At 39.0% G+C, this 19,060-nt stretch overlaps 1 protein-coding gene across 1 annotated transcript in view; it reads right to left on the reverse strand.

Moving 5' to 3' along the window:
* FREM3 (FRAS1 related extracellular matrix 3) overlaps positions 1–19,060 on the reverse strand; it is a 106,457-nt gene that overhangs the window by 39,330 nt on the left and 48,067 nt on the right. Inside the window, exon 6 of the mRNA XM_060778895.2 lies at positions 15,443–15,694. Within this exon, the coding sequence (XP_060634878.2) occupies positions 15,443–15,694 (252 nt within the window). The remainder of the gene's footprint in view (positions 1–15,442; positions 15,695–19,060) is intronic.

Here is a 19,060-nt window from a genome sequence, read left to right on the forward strand (position 1 = left end):
TCACAACTACAAAAACAGTAGTTTGCTATTGCCTTCCAGTGGTTCTCAACGTTCCTAATGCCGCGACCCCTTAATACCGTTCCTCATGTTGTGGTGACCCCCAGCCATTAAATTATTTACGTTGCTACTTCATAATTGTAATTCTGCTACTGTTATGAAACGTTATGTAAATATCTGATATGCAGGATGTATTCTCATTCACTGGACGAAATTTGGCACAAATACCCAATATGCCCAAATTTGAATACTGGTGGGGATGGGATGGGAGGATTGATTTTGTCACTTGGGAGTTGTAGTTGCTGGGATTTATAGTTCACCTACATTCAAAGAGCATTCTGAACTACACCAATCATGGACTTGAATTAAAGTTGGCACACGGAACTCCCATGACCAACAGAAAATACTAGAAGGGTTTGGTGGGTATTGACCTTGGGTTTTAGAGTTGTAGTTCGCTTACATCCAGAGAGCACTGTGGACTCAAACAATGATGGATCTGGATCAAAGTTGGCAGGAATATTCAATATGCCCAAATGTGAACACTGATGAAGTTCGGGGAAAATAGACTTTGTCGTTTGGGAGTTATAGTTGCTGGGATTTATAGTTCACCTAGCATTCTGAAGCCCACCAATGATATAATTAGTCCAAACTTCCCACACAGAACTCCCATGACCAACAGAAAATATTGTCTGTGATGGTCTTTGGCGACCCCTCTGACACCCCCTCGCGACCCCTTCAGGGGTCCCGACCCCCAGGTTGAGAACCACTGCTCTAATATATAGTTTACAACACCTGGTATTTATTGGTGGATGGTCACCTAAGTACTAACCAGGACTGACTCTGGTTAGCTTCTAAGATTAGATCGAATCCATTGCCTTTAGGGTTATGTATCAACTAGTTAATAATACCTGGCAGATTCTGATCATATGTATTTGTTCATGGAGGAAAATTCTGAGAGTGCCTTGGACCACAAGAAGATCAAACCAGTTCATATTCCAGGAAATAAAGCCTTACCGCTCACTGGAGGGAAGGATATTAGAGGCAAAGTACTTTGGCCACATAATGAGAAGACAGGAAAGCCAGAAGAAGACAATGATGCTGGGGGAAAGGGAAAGAAAAAGGAAGAGGGGCAGACGAAGGGCAAGATGGACGGATGGATGAATAATAGTAGCAATAATAATAATAATAATAATAATAACTTTGTTTATACCCAATCACCATTTCCCCAAGGGGTCTCGGGGTGGCTAACATGAGGCCGAGCCCAACAATTACAACAAAGGAAAAGGAATACAAACATACAATCATACAATAATACATCAAAGAAAATACAATAAAATATATCAAAAGAAAATAATACAAAATATATCAAAACAAAATAATACAAAATAAGCACAGAATATAACATAAGTAACAGAAAAAATGAGCCAAGTGGGCAGGGCCAAATACTAAGGATAGGATTTAAAACCCTGGGTGAGATGGATGAGTAGGGGTTCAGATGGTACAAACAATGGAGTTTGATTTCACTGAAGGGTGAGATAAAGTGCATCAAAAGGCATTTTGTACTGAGCTGGTTGAGGTACAGGGATTTGATGTTAATTCCTCGAATGCATACTGGAACAGCCAGGTTTTTAGGCTCTTACTGAAGGCTGCCTAATCTCTCCAGGTAGCGAGTTCCAAAGTTGAGGGGCCACCACAGAGAAGGCCCTCTCCCTCAACCCCACAAGTCACGCTTGCGACAGAGGTGGGAGCGAGAGGAGGACGTCCCTGAAAGATAGAAGGGATGGTATCCTTGAAGTGACTGGCTTGACTCTGAAGGAGCTGGGGGTGGCCACAGCCAACAGGGAACTTTGGCATGAGCTGGTCAATTGGTCACAAAGAGTCGGAAGTGACTGAATGAATAAACAACAACAATTTGTTCATTTGTTTGTTTTATCGCATAATATTTACTTCTCTCTCTCTCTCTCTCTCTCTCTCTCTATATATATATATATATATGCGCCAGTTTGTTTTTATATTGGCATTTGAACAATCCTGTATTCTAGAGGCCAGACAACAGCAGCCTGTAACACATGCAAAATAAAGTATGCAAGACACAGTATGCTGTCTGTGCCCATATACCAAAAATGTCCTGTCAGAGGAGCAATTCTGAAGTATCATCAGTATTTTAATTAAATAGACTTATTCTTTCCATATCCTAGACATTTAAAGAAAATTAATTAGGGGACTACAAAAACAGACATGACTGGGGGCCTTAGGAACAAGACACTAGTTACGCCTCAGTTATTAGAAAGATTTAATCATTTGTCTCTGAAATATAATCCAGTCTTGCTAGGTGGACTCAAACATGCTTTGAGGCGGAACTTACTAATAACTGGAAAGGATAGCAACTTAACAGCCATATATCTCCTCATCAATCTTTCCAATACACAACCAGTTTAGTTAGATGTACACTCATTTTGTAAGAAGATCTCTGTGCTTTTCCTTTCTCTTTTCACACTTTTGGAAAGCTAAACCAATATTGTTTAAACTCTCAAATCAAGGAGGCTATGGGCCATTCATCTTGGGTTCATCTAGTGCGAAACCACACAAAGTGTTCTCACATTTATATCAACAGAAGCAAATTAGTCTGACGGCCCATTCCAGCAACAATGAAGTCATTTAACTTATGACAGTAAAACATTTCAACATAACCTATTCTGCCATGGTGTCTCAGCACAATCTTTGGCAGACATGCAACTATAATGGAGATTCAGCATCTCTTATCTGGAATTCCAAAATACTCCAAAATCCTAAAATTTCCACATAGATAGCTGAGATGGTGGACCTTTGTTTTCTGATGGTTCAATGTACACAAACTGGGTTTCATGCACAAAATTATAAAAAATATTGCATATAAATAACCTTTAGGCTATGTGCATAGGATGTATATTAAATATAAATTAGACTTTGATCCCTTTCCAAGATATCTCATTATGTAAGTTTATGAAAATACAGGTATTCTAAATGCAAAACATTTTTGATCTCCAGCACTGAGGATACTCAACCTGTATGTATAAAGAAACATATATATCTACTAGCTGTGCCCTGCCACGCGTTGCTGTGGCCTATAGTAAAACTTATCAAAGTTGAGGTAGATATCTGGACTATTATGAAAGAGAGGTCCCTACCTATTCCTTCCCCCTTTTCCTCCCCCTTTCTCTCCTTTCTTCCTTCTCTACCTCTTTCTTTCTTTCTTTCTTTCTTTCTTTCTTTCTTTCTTTCCTTCTTTCACTACTTGGTTTCATCCTTCTCTCTTTCCTTCATTCCCTCCCCCTTTCTTCCTTTGCCTTTCTTCCCTCCCTGTTTGCTTCCTTCTTTCACTTTTTATTTCCTTTTATTGCACCACCATCATAACAATAACAATAATGCAATGCATTGCCTCCGGGACCTGACACCTCTCCCATTCCCCCTAAAAGGGTCTCAGAGGAACAATAGCATAATAATAATAATAGAAATAACAACCTTTACCCGCCACGTGTTGCTGTGGCCAATCTTCCCTCTTTCTCTCCTTCTTTCCCTCCCTCCCTCCTTCCTTCCTTCCTTCCTTCCCATCTTTCATTCTCCTCTTCTTTCTCTATCTCTTTCCTTCCTTCCCCCTTTTTCTTTCTCTTCTGCTGTCTCTCTTTTCTTTCCTTCCATCTTTCCTTTTCTTTCCTTTTCTTCTTCCTTTAACTTTCCAAAGTTCCTTCCCCCTTTTTCTTTACCTCCCTTTCTCTTTCTTCCTTCTTTCCTTCCTTCCTGTCTTTCCTAGATTTTGACAGGGCGGGAAGGGGCGGGGTGGGGTTTGGAGGTGGCGTGAAGTAAAAGGAGGTAAGATTGGGGCAGGGGAGCGATGGAGCGTGGGGTTGCGTGTGTGTGTGCGGCAGCGGGGGGAGTGATGGAGCGTAGGGTTGCGTGTGTGTGTGCGGCGACGGGGGGAGTGGGGTTGCGTGTGTGTGTGCGGCGGCGGGGGGAGTGGGGTTGCGTTTGTGTGCGGCAGTGGGGGGAGTGACGGAGCGTGGGGTTGCGTGTGTGTGTGTGGTGGCGGGGAGAGTGGGGTTGCGTGTGTGTATGGGGCGGCGGGGGGAGTGATGGAGCGTGGGGTTGCGTGTGTGTGTGCGGCGACGGGGGGAGTGGGGTTGCGTGTGTGTGTGCGGCGGCGGGGGGAGTGGGGTTGCGTTTGTGTGCGGCGGTGGGGGGAGTGACGGAGCGTGGGGTTGCGTGTGTGTGTGTGGCGGCGGGGGGAGTGGGGTTGCGTGTGTGTATGGGGCGGCGGGGGGAGTGATGGAGTGTGGGGTTGCATGTGTGTGTGCAGCAGGGGGTGTGTGTGTGCGGGAAGCGGCGCGGCAGGGCTTGGAGTGGGCATGGTTTCTGCAGAGGGAACGTTGGCCGGAAGGCCATGTACGCGCGCCAGGGAACTTGCGGCTGGGCGCCAATGCACATGCTCAGTTGTTTTGCCGTTTTGTGAGTGTGTTGTTGTGTTGTTTTTCATTTTGAGTAGATATGTTTGTACCTTGTGGGTTGTGTTATGGGCATGGGAATTTTGGTTAAGTTTCGTTGGGGGGTTTTTGAGTTTTGTTTCCTCGTTGGATGCCCCTAACAAATTTATATATATAGATTAATACTACAGCACAATTTCCTCAAGCAGATTTCTACATCCTTATCCCACTGCAATTGATTCCCTATTTATAAGCATTCTCAAAACAAAGATTTAGAATTAGAAGACCTGAACATTTTAAAGTTAATTTTACAGATTATGAGTTGCTTTCTGCCTCAACATGAAAAACAACAGTATAGATTCAATAGAAACCAAATGTAGGTAAGGGGAAGAAATGCTGAACCCCTCTCCCCTCTGCTATGGCCCAAATTCTCTTTTCAGGTCAACTTTTTTTGTTCCAAGTAATCTACTGCAATAGGTGATTCACTTCTGGCAATAAGTATTATAGACCCAAAGTCCCCAATCCAGATCAAGATGATGTGGAGAAGGGTGTCTACATGAAATCAATCTGTTCCTGATAAAGACCAGAATAAGACTCAGAAAGATACAGCTAGTTGGTACGTTTTCAAAGTATTATCGCTAGTTGGATCATAATTTTTACCAAAACTTGGCCAACAACGAAAAATGTACATCAAAACTGAAATCAAGCAGAACCGGGACTTTTTTCCCTTTTCTTCTCCCTCCAGGCCTGCATCTTGCTAACAAACGTCTTTAGAAGTTTCCCAGTGATCCAGTTTCAAGGATTCATTGGGAAGGGAGCACTGTAGAAAGAAGGGAATTACCAGTTCTTTTGGATGGAGCATGAATACGCAAATGGATCATGGTCTTTGTCAGCAGGAGCACCTTTATGAGACTTGATTTTGGTGGTGGCAATGGGTTCTTTTTCAGTTCAGTCACGGAGCCAGTGGTGGACAACAGGAGGCTCCTCATCTTTCCATAAGGAAAGATGGGTTGAACCGCCTTAAACAGGCTTCTCCCATGTGATGAAGCAGAGGGGGGGGGGGGGAGCCATGACAATGTGGGATTGCAGGGTGACTAGCCCCCATGTCCTCTAGGCAGGCGCTAATACGACACAACAAGACTCGCTGATTCTGGCGGCAGGTGTGACAAAGTGGAAAAACAGTGAATTCTATTCTTTGTCCAACTATACATTTTTATCTCTCTGTCTGGTAGTCTGTCTACTTAACTACTTCACTTGAGACTGGGCAAATAAATATATGTGTGTGTATTTGTACACGCTAACTGTATGATAGGGTATGTGTTTGAAATGCATAAGAAATATCTGCAGAATATGGGTGAATTAACAAGTTCCAGATTGACTCAAGTGTAAACACTTTAAACTAATAAAAAACAAATTGAGGGCATCAAACAGTTTGCTAAATTCTTTTCCATTTATCTATTAAAATGGTTGGTCAATTCAGTAAATAAGAAGAGTTTCCGAAGCTAGTTCATCTTTTTTTCCCCAACGGCAAAGAAATTTTGTGAGCAAACTGTTCACTTAAAATCCACTTCTAGCCTTCCAAAGAGGCCTTTAAAGTGTTTGTTCAGGTTAGGTATCCCTGTTGTTCCCTCGATTATTTAGAAACACGCGCACCCGTCCTAAAACCTGTTCTACCTGCCATGCCACTTAAACATTCCTGCAGAAAACCATGGTAAGATTTCCACTTCCTTATAAAATCACAAGTTGTTTGCATCTCCATCTTCAAAGCTCACTACCATACAACTGGGTCCATTGTTCAGTTACACATGATCAAACAGTGTGCTTTTTTGTAATAGGAAAATAATACAGAACCCACAGTTTACTCATGTATGATCAAGGCCCTACTACAAAACCTATATTGTTCAGTCCTGTGCAGAAAATAAAGATCAAAGAGTTGACTTTTGCCTTGAGTACCTGATTAAGCTGCCTTTTGCTTTAAAAAGAAAACATCAACAGGACATTTACTGAACTTACCAAGTTACTACCAAACAAGCAACTAAGAAACTTTGGGATTCTTGCCATTTATGAATTTTATTAATTGCCTATACTCTTTAACCTGCATTATACATGCAAATAAAATGAAAGTACATATAAGTTAAAGATCATGAAAATAAATAGTTTTCTGGTTAAATATATTTTTTTCTAAACTTCCTCCAACTTTTTGCTCCAATCATCTGTTTGTCAAGTTCATTCATATCTTAATAAATAGTTTATATGAGTGATATTTAGGGCTCCCCATTCAGTTGCCTCCATCAGATCTACTAGGTTGGACACAGGAAAACAAGGATGCTTTAAATATACGTGTCCTATGCCCACTTCCAGACTTAATATGTGCTTTTCCTCCTATAGCTTTCCCCATCTTCATGACATATTTAACACTGGAGTGCATTGTTTATAGAAGCCTTATGGTGTGCTGTTGACTCAGGGCTAGTCCTGTTGCGTTTTCTGTTTCCCATTTCAAGGAAAGGGAGTAAGAAAAACAAAAATACCAGAGCCCATTAAATCACGTCCTATCCTGCCGACGCCATCTTGACCCTTCGCATTGTTTATATATCCCTACAGTTTTTCTTGAGTATCCCTAAGTGAATCTGTCATTTTAAAGATTGATAAACATGCTGCACAAAGTGTGCTCAACAAAACCAGAATTAAAACACGAAGCATTACAGTTTCAAAAAATAAGTAAGAAAATAAGATTTTAAAAACAAAGATGTAGAAAACCTTAGGCCCTGACAATGCTTCAGAAAAAAAAACATTGGACAATCTCTTGACAGCAGCCATGCTGGCTGAAGCTTTTGGGAGTTGAAAACTGGAAAGTCTGAAGTACTGAGTTCTCATTCTCCCATGGATCCTCATAAGAAAGCACTAGAAGGGTAGTAAGAAATTATCTAGATTAATTTCAGTCTGGTTTCAGGCCTGGATATGGGAATGAGACGGCTTTGGTCGCCTTGGTAGATGATCTACACAAAGAACTAGACAGGGGGAGTGTGCCTCTGTTGGTTCTCTTGGACCTCTCAGCGGCCGTCGATACCATTGACCATGGTATCCTTCTGGGTTGCCTGGATGGGCTGAGACTCGGGGGACTCTGTTTTACAGTGGTTCTTCCTGGAAGGAAGGACCCAGAAGGTGGCACTAGGGAATGTCTGCTTGACCCCATGGCCATTGTCCTTTGGGGATCCACAGAGTTCTGTACTTTCCCCTATGTTGTTTAACATCTACATGAAGCCGCTGGGAGAGATCGTACAGAGTTTTGGAGTTCGGTGCCATCTGTACACAGATGACCCCCAGCCCTATTACTCATTTCCATGAAAAGCCAAGGAAGCCACTCAGATCCCAAAACATTGCCTGGCAGCTGTAATGGACTGGAAGAGAAATTGAAATTACATTAATTGAGGCATCAGTAGGTAAGATGTTTTACCGTATCAAAGGAAAACAGTAAACTAGCTCTGTAAGTGGAAAATAAAGGTCAACGAAAACAATATATCAACAATAACTTAATAATATGTGGTCCCAATCTTCAACAGTGACAAATGCAAGATACTCCACTTTGGCAGAAAAAATGAAATGCAAAGATACAGAATGGGGGACGCCTGGCTTGAGAGCAGTACGTGTGAAAAAGATCTTGGAGTCCTCGTGGACAACAAGTTAAACATGAGCCAACAATGTGATGTGGCGGCAAAAAAAGCCAATGGGATTTTGGCCTGCATCAATAGGAGCATAGTGTCTAGATCTAAGGAAGTAATGCTACCCCTCTATTCTGCCTTGGTTAGACCACATCTGGAATATTGTGTCCAATTCTGGGCACCACAATTCAAGAGAGATATTGACAAGCTGGAATGTGTCCAGAGGAGGGCGACTAAAATGATCAAGGGTCTGGAGAACAAGCCCTATGGGGAGCGGCTTAGGGAACTGGGCATGTTTAGCCTGAAGAAGAGAAGGCTGAGAGGAGATATGATAGCCATGTATAAATATGTGAGAGGAAGCCACAGGGAGGAGGGAGCAAGCTTGTTTTCTGCTTCCTTGGAGACTAAGACGCGGAACAATGGCTTCAAACTACAAGAGAGGAGATTCCATCTGAACATTAGGAAGAACTTCCTGACTGTGAGAGCCGTTCAGCAGTGGAACTCTCTGCCCCGGAGTGTGGTGGAGGCTCCTTCTTTGGAAGCTTTTAAGCAGAGGCTGGATGGCCATCTGTCAGGGGTGATTTGAATGCAATATTCCTGCTTCTTGGCAGGGGGTTGGACTGGATGGCCCATGAGGTCTCTTCCAACTCTTTGATTCTATGATTCTAATAATAATAATAATAATAATAACAACAACAACTTCATTTGTATCCCACCCCTACCTCCCCATAGGGACTCAGACCGGCTTCCAAGATAGTAGCAGGCAAATTTCATTGCGTATATAAACAATGCAGAGCTAGATGTAGATCTATAGTTATATATACTAATTTCACATATGCATTTCCCCAGAAATGTTTGCAAATCATCTCTCTATATATGTGCATTTCCCTCCTGCAATATTTGCAAGCCCTATATATCTATGTTTCTGACTTTTCCTTTTCAAAACATTCCCTTCTCTCTTTTTAATAATAATAATAATAATAATAATAATAATAATAATAGATCTTGTGGGTTTGCAAGAATCTTTTTCTCTTTTTCTTCCCCTTCCACCCATGCAATCTTTTTCTTCTTCCTGACTTGTAAGGGCTTCTCACCCTTTCCCTTTTCAAAAGATTTTCTCCTTCTCTCTCTCTCTCTCTCTCTCTCTCTCTGTTAAAAAAATAACTTTCCAAAATGGGCAACTCCAGCCTGGGAGGAGAAACGAAAACACACTGTTAAGGGAGGGGAAGATGAGAGATTGAAATATATCATATATTGCAAGTGATTGCTGGAAACAGCTGTAATAGTGGGGCAGCATCTGAGCCTTTGCTCTATTGATCCCATTATAAACTGAGTGAGGCTTTTTCAGTCTCCCAAAAAACTGAAAAGCTGAAAACCCAGCTTATATTTGAGTATATATGGTAACCACCAGAGAGAGAATGAAAACCAATTGGATTAGATAACGTAGATTTGTTTGTAGTTATTGTTACTTTGATGTTTAGGATGTAGTAGTATTATTCTAGAAAGGGTATTATGATCGTTTGTTGTTACTGTTGTTTTATTTTTAAGGTTTTTTTTTGCATGTTTGTATGTAGGTTTTGTTTTAATCTGTCTGAATAAAAATTTAATCATGAATGAATACATTTATACTGCTGTCCCACGTAAACAACTTTCCCCACCAGATCCAGATATACTATTTTTCCTCTTACCTATAATAAAGCAATATGGTATTTCATGTATTTTAATCGGTACCATGCACTCAACTTTTATGCAAATTTTAACCGCTTAATATTATCTCTTTCTAACTCTAATACCAGATTTACAGAAAGGAAATACTGTGTGTAATTACTTTATTGTTGAGTGAATAGCAGATAGGTATCAGATAATGATCTGTCTGAATATGATACTGTTCTCTCTAAGAACATTTTTTATCCTAAGCCACTGCCATTCCGGTTCTCTATTCATGTTGAATGGAAATGGAGATATACAGTATATACTTTTAAAATATAATGTTTAATAAGAAGTGAATGTATTATCTCTCCATTTCTGGGTGTATATCCATTAAGATTATAATTAATACTAATTGGTAACTAGTTTATTGTTCAGCACTGGACATACTGCATATATTAAGTCAACTCTGATGTTCATTTAAGATTGGTGAAAAATCTGCTATCTCATTGCTGGAAATTCTACAATATCTTAAAAACTTGTTTTGATTTGAATAATTTTTCATTTATCAGTCCATCAAAAACTCCCACTGCTATTAAAACTCTCTCCCTTCCACATGTCTAACTCATCTCTCATATAAATGTCTGTAGCAACTAATTTATGTGTCCACAAGCAACTTCTCCGACTGACTTCATTCTTTCATTATCAAAAATGTACTCTACCTTCCTTTAAAAACCCCATCCTATGCTGTGACTAATTTTTATACATATTTAACATTTAATAAAATTAAAATCAAAAAATCAAAACTGTCTTTATTTTTAAAAATGTGGAGCAAGGTATAATCAATTTGTTATTAATACATATGACTTTAGAAACATTGCTGCTGTATTCTTTGATCTAATACTAATTTTAAAATATATATCTGAGTGCCTTCCAAATTTTGATTCTCCAATTACTTAGATAACAGGTTGAATCAATCCTTTCATCATCATTTTCCGATTTTCCATGGTTCTACCTTGAACTTGTGTATTTTGCTTTTGTTTCAGTGATGTTCTGTTTCAACTTCTAGCTGCAGTTTTCTCTGTCTTTTAAGTATCCTTGCTGTACGTTATCTTATCAAATGGTTAGTCTGAGAAAAGGTGGGAAGTGTGCTTTTGGATCATGGGAAGTGATTAAAGAATTCAGTAGCTGCATTTGTGTCTAGTGCATAATTCTAAATCTCTGAAGGTAATAATTAAACTAAGGGGAAATTATATAATTTTAGAAACTATTCCATAATAGCAGTAAGCAAATAATCTTGCTTTTAAAAAAAAGAAAAACATTAATTTCCATTTATTTTCTGCTTGGAATCCATCTGATCGAAGTTCAGGTAGATCAGCAGTTCTCAACCTGGGGGTTGCAACCCCCAGATGGGATAATTGGCCATCTGATGAGGGTTACACTGCTTCCTCCTTAGGCCTCACCTCCAGAATAGCTTCCGAACCACCTCCTCAGAGGTCTCAGTGGTCTGTTGAAGTCAGAGCTGAATTGGTTGAAGGTACTGCAAATCCCATCATCCATTGTCCATACTCTCCCAAACATATTATTTTTGTGATTAATCACTATGCTTTAATTTTGTTCAAATTGTAACAATGAAAATACATACTGCATATCAGATATTTACATTACAATTCATAACAGTAGCAAAATTATAGTTATGAAGCAACAACAAAAATAATTTTATGGTTGGGAGTCACCACAACATGAGGAATTGTATTTAGGAATTACAAAGGTTGAGAACCACTGAGATAGATGAAATGTTTACACACATTACTAACTTTCCATTAGTCTTCTAAAGTTAGCTGCTTCTTCATCTCTTCATTCAAGGCACTTCAATGTTTGGTCCATATCTCACTATCAATAAAGTTTAACTTCAGCTTTTTAGCTTGATCTTAATTTTTTAACTTTATCTTAATCTCACTTTTTTCTAAAATGACAACAGTGCAACATCAACCCACTTCTCATTTGAAGTAAAATAGCCAACAGGATATGAGGTTCCTGTGCCTTACATTTCTTTCTTAATCAGACCCTCAGGAAAGGACCAACATGGGGAGAAATCCATTCTTCCACAAATTGGCACAGAAGGATTTTGTTGGTTTGGCAATTCCATATTATTTTTGAAAGATCTACTGTCTGGTGCAGTATTAGAAATCATTATTTCTATTTTGGGTAAATGAGTTAGACCCAGAGCACAGTCATTTCTCTCCTTAGCAACCTCTTCAGTGCAGTGAAAGTACTGTGTGAAAGTTTGATGGATTGTGCTAAAGGGAGTAAGGGAATTTGGGGTCACAGAAACTCAGATTGAAGAAATTCTTCAGCCAGCAAAAAGCAGATCTTGGATCTAAGCATTTTTTTAAAAAAAGAATATCCTATACATCCAGATTGTTGCAAATCAGAAAAAGTAGTATAACATTAATGTGTTATCCATAGTGCTGACAGTGTTCTGGTCTCATCAATGGACCTTGTTGCAATGCTTTAAGCATGCAATCAGTGGCAACAAAAACTAGAGTACCTATCCCTTCTCCAAGTAGGAAAGATTATCAATTCTCAAAAACAACATAGGAGCAATGACAACAGCCAGGTAAAAGCTTCCAGGTAAAAGCTTCCAATATCTCCAAGAGCATAAATTCTCAGATGTCTTTTGGTGTCAGCTTACTCAGCTATTGTAAAAACTCATGTGTCAAAAATGTCTGATACATTTCAGTAAGTGTCAAAAGTTAAAGGTGTTCTGTATCACAACCTAATTTGCAAAGTACAAGCCATTCTACTATGGAGCTTATCACATGATGAAGACAAATCACAATTACAGTAGTTTGTCTGAAACTTATCACAAAAGCATTTATTTTCCAAACACAGTTAATGACTTTGTAAAAGAAACACCTTCCAACAGACTCTCCCTGGGAGAACAACAAAAGGAACAACCCAGTGTGATAAATCCTACTGACATTATTCTGCTGAAACTGAAATTTCTCTGCCTCATGTGCTAAACTATATCTTCTATGCCCACTTGTACTTGTCCATCTCTACCCCCACTCGCACACCCCACACACTCACCCCTCTATAAAATCTCCCAACAATTTTTAAAAACATATTCTACTTTTCTGTCTAGTCAATAAAATATAAGCAGAACTGTAGTTTAGCAATGGTCAGGAGAAACCGAATGAGTCTCATCCAGAAGAAAGGCAGGATATAAAGAGAAGAAAAAAAGCAAACCCCAAAAACTACCCCCCAAAAAAACGTGAACAACATTTTGTCATTACTGCCAACATTGCTACTTCCCATTCACAAAGTTGTTTCAAGCCCTAAACTTACCCTGAAAGTTGGCCTTCTTGTCCAAATCTTTTAAATAACAGTATTTTAATAATATCATAAATGTTTAAATTAAAAATGAAACAAGTTTTTCAATGTCTTTCTAGCAGAGTCTCCTACACTCACCTGCATTCTGGAGATTCCACTCCAGTAAAATCCTAAACAAAATACCAGTAGTTACTTGCAAACACAGGAGTGTTAGAACATGCTCATAAACTCTTCCAAGCACAGTGTGATATTTATTTTTATGTGTGTTGTTTGCTTTTAACCATACTGTAGCAAATACTGAAACCCAGCAACTGATGAACTCTCCCACTTAAGAGAGTGTGCAAATGAAACGGAAGACAGACAGTAATCTCCTAAAAACTCAGACTGGCAGACTATCCTGACGCCAAATCAAGTTGAGATAAGAGGCACACTGCGGAACATTGGTTATTGTGCCCATTAATACCATTCGTTTTAAGACAAGTACACAGCATGGGAAGCTTTTTCATCCACTGCTACCAAATGGGCTTTTTCAGGAAGTCAAGAAAACTCTGCTCTTTAAGATCTGGGAAAAAAAACAACTCTCCTTTTTTTCCACAATGGCTTAATTCTCCTTTTATTCTCCATTCCTTTTAGTAAAAGCAGCGGAGATGCTTTGTAAGTGAAAATATAATGACCTTTAGACAAATTTGTTTAGTTAAAGGGACATAGTGACTTGATTAACTCCAGTCTTTGGTTATTTCTCTCATTCCCTATCCTCCTCCAAACAAAAATATTATCTTTCCATCTATTAGTGCTCAGTCTTGCATTTGGGGAGGGGGGGGAGTACATATCCTAGTCTTGACCAAAATATTTAAATTAATATTATCATTTCAGACTGAGTACATTTTGATTTATGTACAGAGAAACCCATCTTAAAATATTGATTATTCAAAATAATTGGTGCATATCTTTTCATGGGAATTTTGTGTGTGTCTCGAGAGATCCATACACATACTTAATATTAAAACATAAGACTATTGCACAGAACTACCTGGGGTATTGATAATGAAATAAGCATCAGTTTTGAAAACTCGAATAGAAAGCTTTTTTCTAGCTAGATCTTGCACCTTTTGATTCCCATTTGCAGACCTTTTCAATTGTGGTAGATTAACAAATATTTTCAATGTATACATTAGTCATTAATTCGGATGCTTGTAGTTTCTCTTCGCTGAACTGGATCTATACTGATGTGGAAATCTTTTGAACACACACCTAAGATTAAACCCTATTGAATTCGGAATAGACATATGGGAAATTAGACAAGTTGCACTAATTTACAACTGAAGTCTATCGATCTTAGATAATTATCAATTTTTCATATCAATTTCAACAAGTTCCTACAATTCAATTTTAGTGAAAGCCAATGTTGTCCCTCAGCCTATTAAATGGACACTGCTGTAATTTTTCCTCCCTTCTTCATGTGTACAACCTGGCCTGAAGATTGGTAGATGTTCCAAGATGAATTTAAGAGGCATAGAAAGGACAAGGAGGAAGGGATGATGGACGCCTGGCAAGAACACATTGTGTGGCAGAACTGTGAGCAATGTTGCCCTTAGACTGGATCCAACCTGTTTTGTTTCTGAACAGGAAATTTTTTTGGCAAAGACTTCATACTTCTCTAAACAGAATGTTTACAGCAGATAATCAGGGTGTTTTTCAGACGTGTTTTTAAAAGCACTTCCCATAATCCTATAATATTCTGGAGAATGCTTACAGAAGCTGTCATCCAAACAAAACAAAACAGTAATTGGAAAGCAAAAGGTTCCTACTATAGATTTGAAATATGTACAAAATTTCTTTTTAACTCTTGGGTTGCTACAACTTGGAAGCAACTAATAACCATTTACATATACAGGCAGTCCCTCAATTAAAAACATCCAACTTACAAATGACGCATAGTCAAGAGCAGAAGACAGCAGGAAGTGAGGGAAATCTGCTCCTAGGAAGATATATTCAGTCCTGGAAGAGTTATCATGGGAAAAGGTGTCTCAAATGAAGCTTTATCACCAATTCTTGTTTCTATAACAAGCCAGATTTGTGAAAATCCAATTATCACAGGGACAGAAAGTGAGGTGAAATCTTCTGAACAGACAGCCAAACAAACACCACAAGGGTGTTAACCCTCCTCTATGCTATCCAAAGCTTGTATGTAGCTGGAGTTACACTTTAAAAATGTACCTGTTCTGGCTTACAAACAAATTCAACTTAAGAAAAAACCTAAAAATTTCATCTTGTTCATAACTTGGGGACAGCCTGTAATTGACTTCTTTTCCCAATAATAAATGTCGTTTAGTTTTTTCTACTCACCATCATCTGTGTCAGCTAAAATTATTACTTTGGCAGTGGGGAATTCTGTTCCGATCTGCCCACCCATCGGCATACTTAATGTGACATTGAAAGTTTCATCTTCCTCATAAAGCGAATCATCAATGATGATGACACGGCAGCTCTTCTCAGTCTCGTCCTTATCAAAACGAATGAGGCTTGTGTGGTCCTCAGGACGGGAGATATAGTCAGAATAAGACAAGACAGTGGAAGGAATTGTACCAGTGGCAGATCCTATAAGGAGAAGAAAAAACGGACAAGAAGCATTATAAGCTTGTTAGCAGTAACCTTGAGATCTAGTCGCACACATTTTTTGTAGACACCCCAATGAGAGAAACCACCTTCCCCTTATATCTCTGTCCTCATTTGCAGAAACCTCAAGTACATGGCCATAAACCCCAATTTCTGCGCTTCTCTTTTAACTATCTCTGGATCTATTCTGTAAAACCATAGGAAGAGCCATATTGGATCAGACCAAGCCTATCAAGTTCATCATTTTGTTTCCACAGTTGGCTACTTGGTGACCATGGGCAGCCTGTGAGCACAGCATCCTCCGCAATTGATCTGAATCCCATGATCATCTCCACTGAATGCAGCACTTTCCCATTCTCATACGTAGCAGGTTGCCATGCAAGCTATTTTGCTAATTCTAGACAAAACATTGTTGGGTGTTGGTGAACAGGAAGAGAAAGCATGTGGGCTTTTCTTACAACTTCAGACTGTAGAATTGTTGGTCATTCCGATCCAGTCTGTGATTCACTTCAAGCAGCAAGCAACTCCTTATGGCATTTAATACTGTCACACATGTACAGCCAATGGCTGCATATTTATATATTTACAGTATTTATATTCTGCCTTCTCACCCCGCAGGGAGCTTGGGGTGGATTACAATGCACATATACATAGCAAACATTCAGTACCATTTAGACATACAGCGTATATAGACAGACATAGAGACAATTTAACATTCCAGCTTTTCTGGCTTCATGAGGGTATTACTCAGTTCTGGCCACAGGGGGAGCTGCCACTTCACTGCCCACTTGTGACACCGAGTCCATTGATGGAGTACTTCGTTCTTACGCACACTGCTGGAAGGTTTTATGGTGTTGTAAATTAGTTCAATTAGTCTCCCCACATAAAGCAGTACCTAGATTTCCTACCTGACAGATGCAACTGTTTTTCAGGCTGCATAGGTCAACAGCATAATTTAATGCAGTTGGCTACTAACTAACTATGCCACAGCCAGACATAGGATAAACTATGACAGTAGTTTTATAGAATGGCTTCCATCACCACATCTTCCTTTAGCTTCCAAACCTTCATCAGACAAAACACTTGTTTCCTATGCATAGCATGCATAGTGTGTTTCTTATATGTGAAACATGCATGAGGGGAGCATACTCCCAATATAACTATTCCCAAGCGGGATCAATCCCATGAAAAAAACATGTAGTGCAAACTGTACACCAGATGAATTTTCTACTATATCTCCACTGAATTGAAAATTAATGTCAACTCCACACAAAGATTTGTCAGTGTAGCAAACCACTCTCTGGAAGATCTATTGTTAGATTGCACAAAGACTCATAATTTTTACAGGATGAGCTGTCTTCATGCTGCTGCTTGCTGTTATCCCAAGGAATTTTAAGATTAATAGACGTAGCAGTAAATAAATAGGTTTCACTGAAATTATTGCTATTTTGTTAAAAGATATATTACTGTTTGAAATACTCTTTCTCAGAGGACATACTACAGCAGATTCCAACGATGGTGCAACAGTTCAGTTAAGAAGCCGCTCATATACATTTAAATACCCATAAGAATCACAGTTCCTGGAGTCATTAATGGTCATCACAGAAATAAATTTAGTGTAAAAGTTATTACATTTTTAGATCAGACGATTTCTATTGCTTTAAGAAAACCTGGAATGTGCCTGTTTTTCCTCCCCAGAGCCAATGAAAGCTTATAACAGAGAGTTTCCAAAATCAGGTCAAACTCAATTTAAAAACAGTATAATTTCCTTTGAGATTACTTTAGCATATTTAAATATTTGATTTTTAAAATCACATTGGAAGTGCATGTAAGCACTGTTAGGGAAAACTACCCTAAAATATAGCAGAACATCAAAAAATCAAACAGGACAATTAAAGTTGAGCACTCAGCTCATTAGCAAGCAGAGCGTGAAGTGCCATGTAATTTGGATGTAAAGAATTCAGAGCTTAGGCAGGCAAAGATGCAGAGTCCAATCTTTAAAAAAAGTTTATTTACAATAATAAACAATAACTGCATTTCTTAATAGTAAATAACTGGGTCTGTAAATAAAAAAAGGTTTCAAAGAGAGGGGCAAAACATCTCTCTGCCACACACGCAGAGAGAGATCTCAAAGCACACAGCACATACAAAGATGTAAGAAACAGAAGTTAGATTTAAAAAGGCTTGCAGTGGAAAAGTTTCCATTCTACACAACCAATCAGAATGAGAGCATAGACACGAGAGAAGAAAAAGATACATTCCCAACTGTCATACAGGAGACATGGGAAACCCTCAGACTATTCTAATGCTAAATTATTCTCATTGAGGACTTGAAACTTGGGCAGTGTGGGGTTGAATTCCAACAAGTTCCTGTTTTATAGTTGCGTATTTTTAGCAAACATAAGGCAAGTTATAGCTGTTTTAACTAAACCTTCTACAAAGAAAAACTTGAGAACGTTTAAGTACTGAAAAAGTTCTCAGTAAATGCTTTAAAAAAGCACATTCATATATTTATAATAAATGCAAATATACCTCTATAGTTTGAAACCAAGAGAAATAGGTTGGTATAATAGACTTTGTTTACAGTCTATTATGATCTTATTACTGGGGCAAAGCAAAACATACAAAAGCCCAATGACAATGTCATCACATTTATGTAAAATAGATATTCTGTCCTTAATAGGGAGGGAGTATAGATGCCTGGAACTCTAAAACATTTGACTCACTGTATTTAGCAACTCAGAGTATGGCTGTAACAGGATCACTACTCGCACGTGTAGGAGTAAACTGTTTAGTTTTGTTAAAACCTAAAAGAGTTGACAGCTTACATGAAGGCAAAATCCCAAACTATTTTTGACCATTTTTTGTGCTCCGGCACACAACAAAAGGTGGAATGGGGGAGGAACACGGAGCATTAAGAATCTGTAATAACTCACTGATTAAAGAACATATGACCTTTGAATTCTTGACTTTAAAAAACAAAATCCTGCCAGGCACTGAGAGTTTTTTTAATTGTGACAGCCAAGCAACCAGCCAGGAGCAACAAAGCAAGGAGACATTTTTAAATGGAAAAAGGAAAGTAGCTTGTGAAGGGCAAGAAAACCCTGGCTAATCTGAAATGTGGGATATTTTAACACTACAGAAAATAAGAGTTGTCATGGACACATTATGACCTGGTCAAGTTTAGACACACTGGGACAAGAACCTCTGCAAGGGTAGGAGACCAATTTGGATGCTCCACCCCAGAAGGTTGATACACTTGGGACTATGCTGTCACCTTCACATACAATTCTGTAGAAGCTTGGCTGACTTCTGGAATGGGGAAATGGCCAGGATGGTGGACACAAT

This window comes from Anolis sagrei, chromosome 5 (genome assembly GCF_037176765.1).
Source record: "Anolis sagrei isolate rAnoSag1 chromosome 5, rAnoSag1.mat, whole genome shotgun sequence".
In the NCBI taxonomy this organism is placed as follows: Eukaryota; Metazoa; Chordata; class Lepidosauria; order Squamata; family Dactyloidae; genus Anolis; species Anolis sagrei.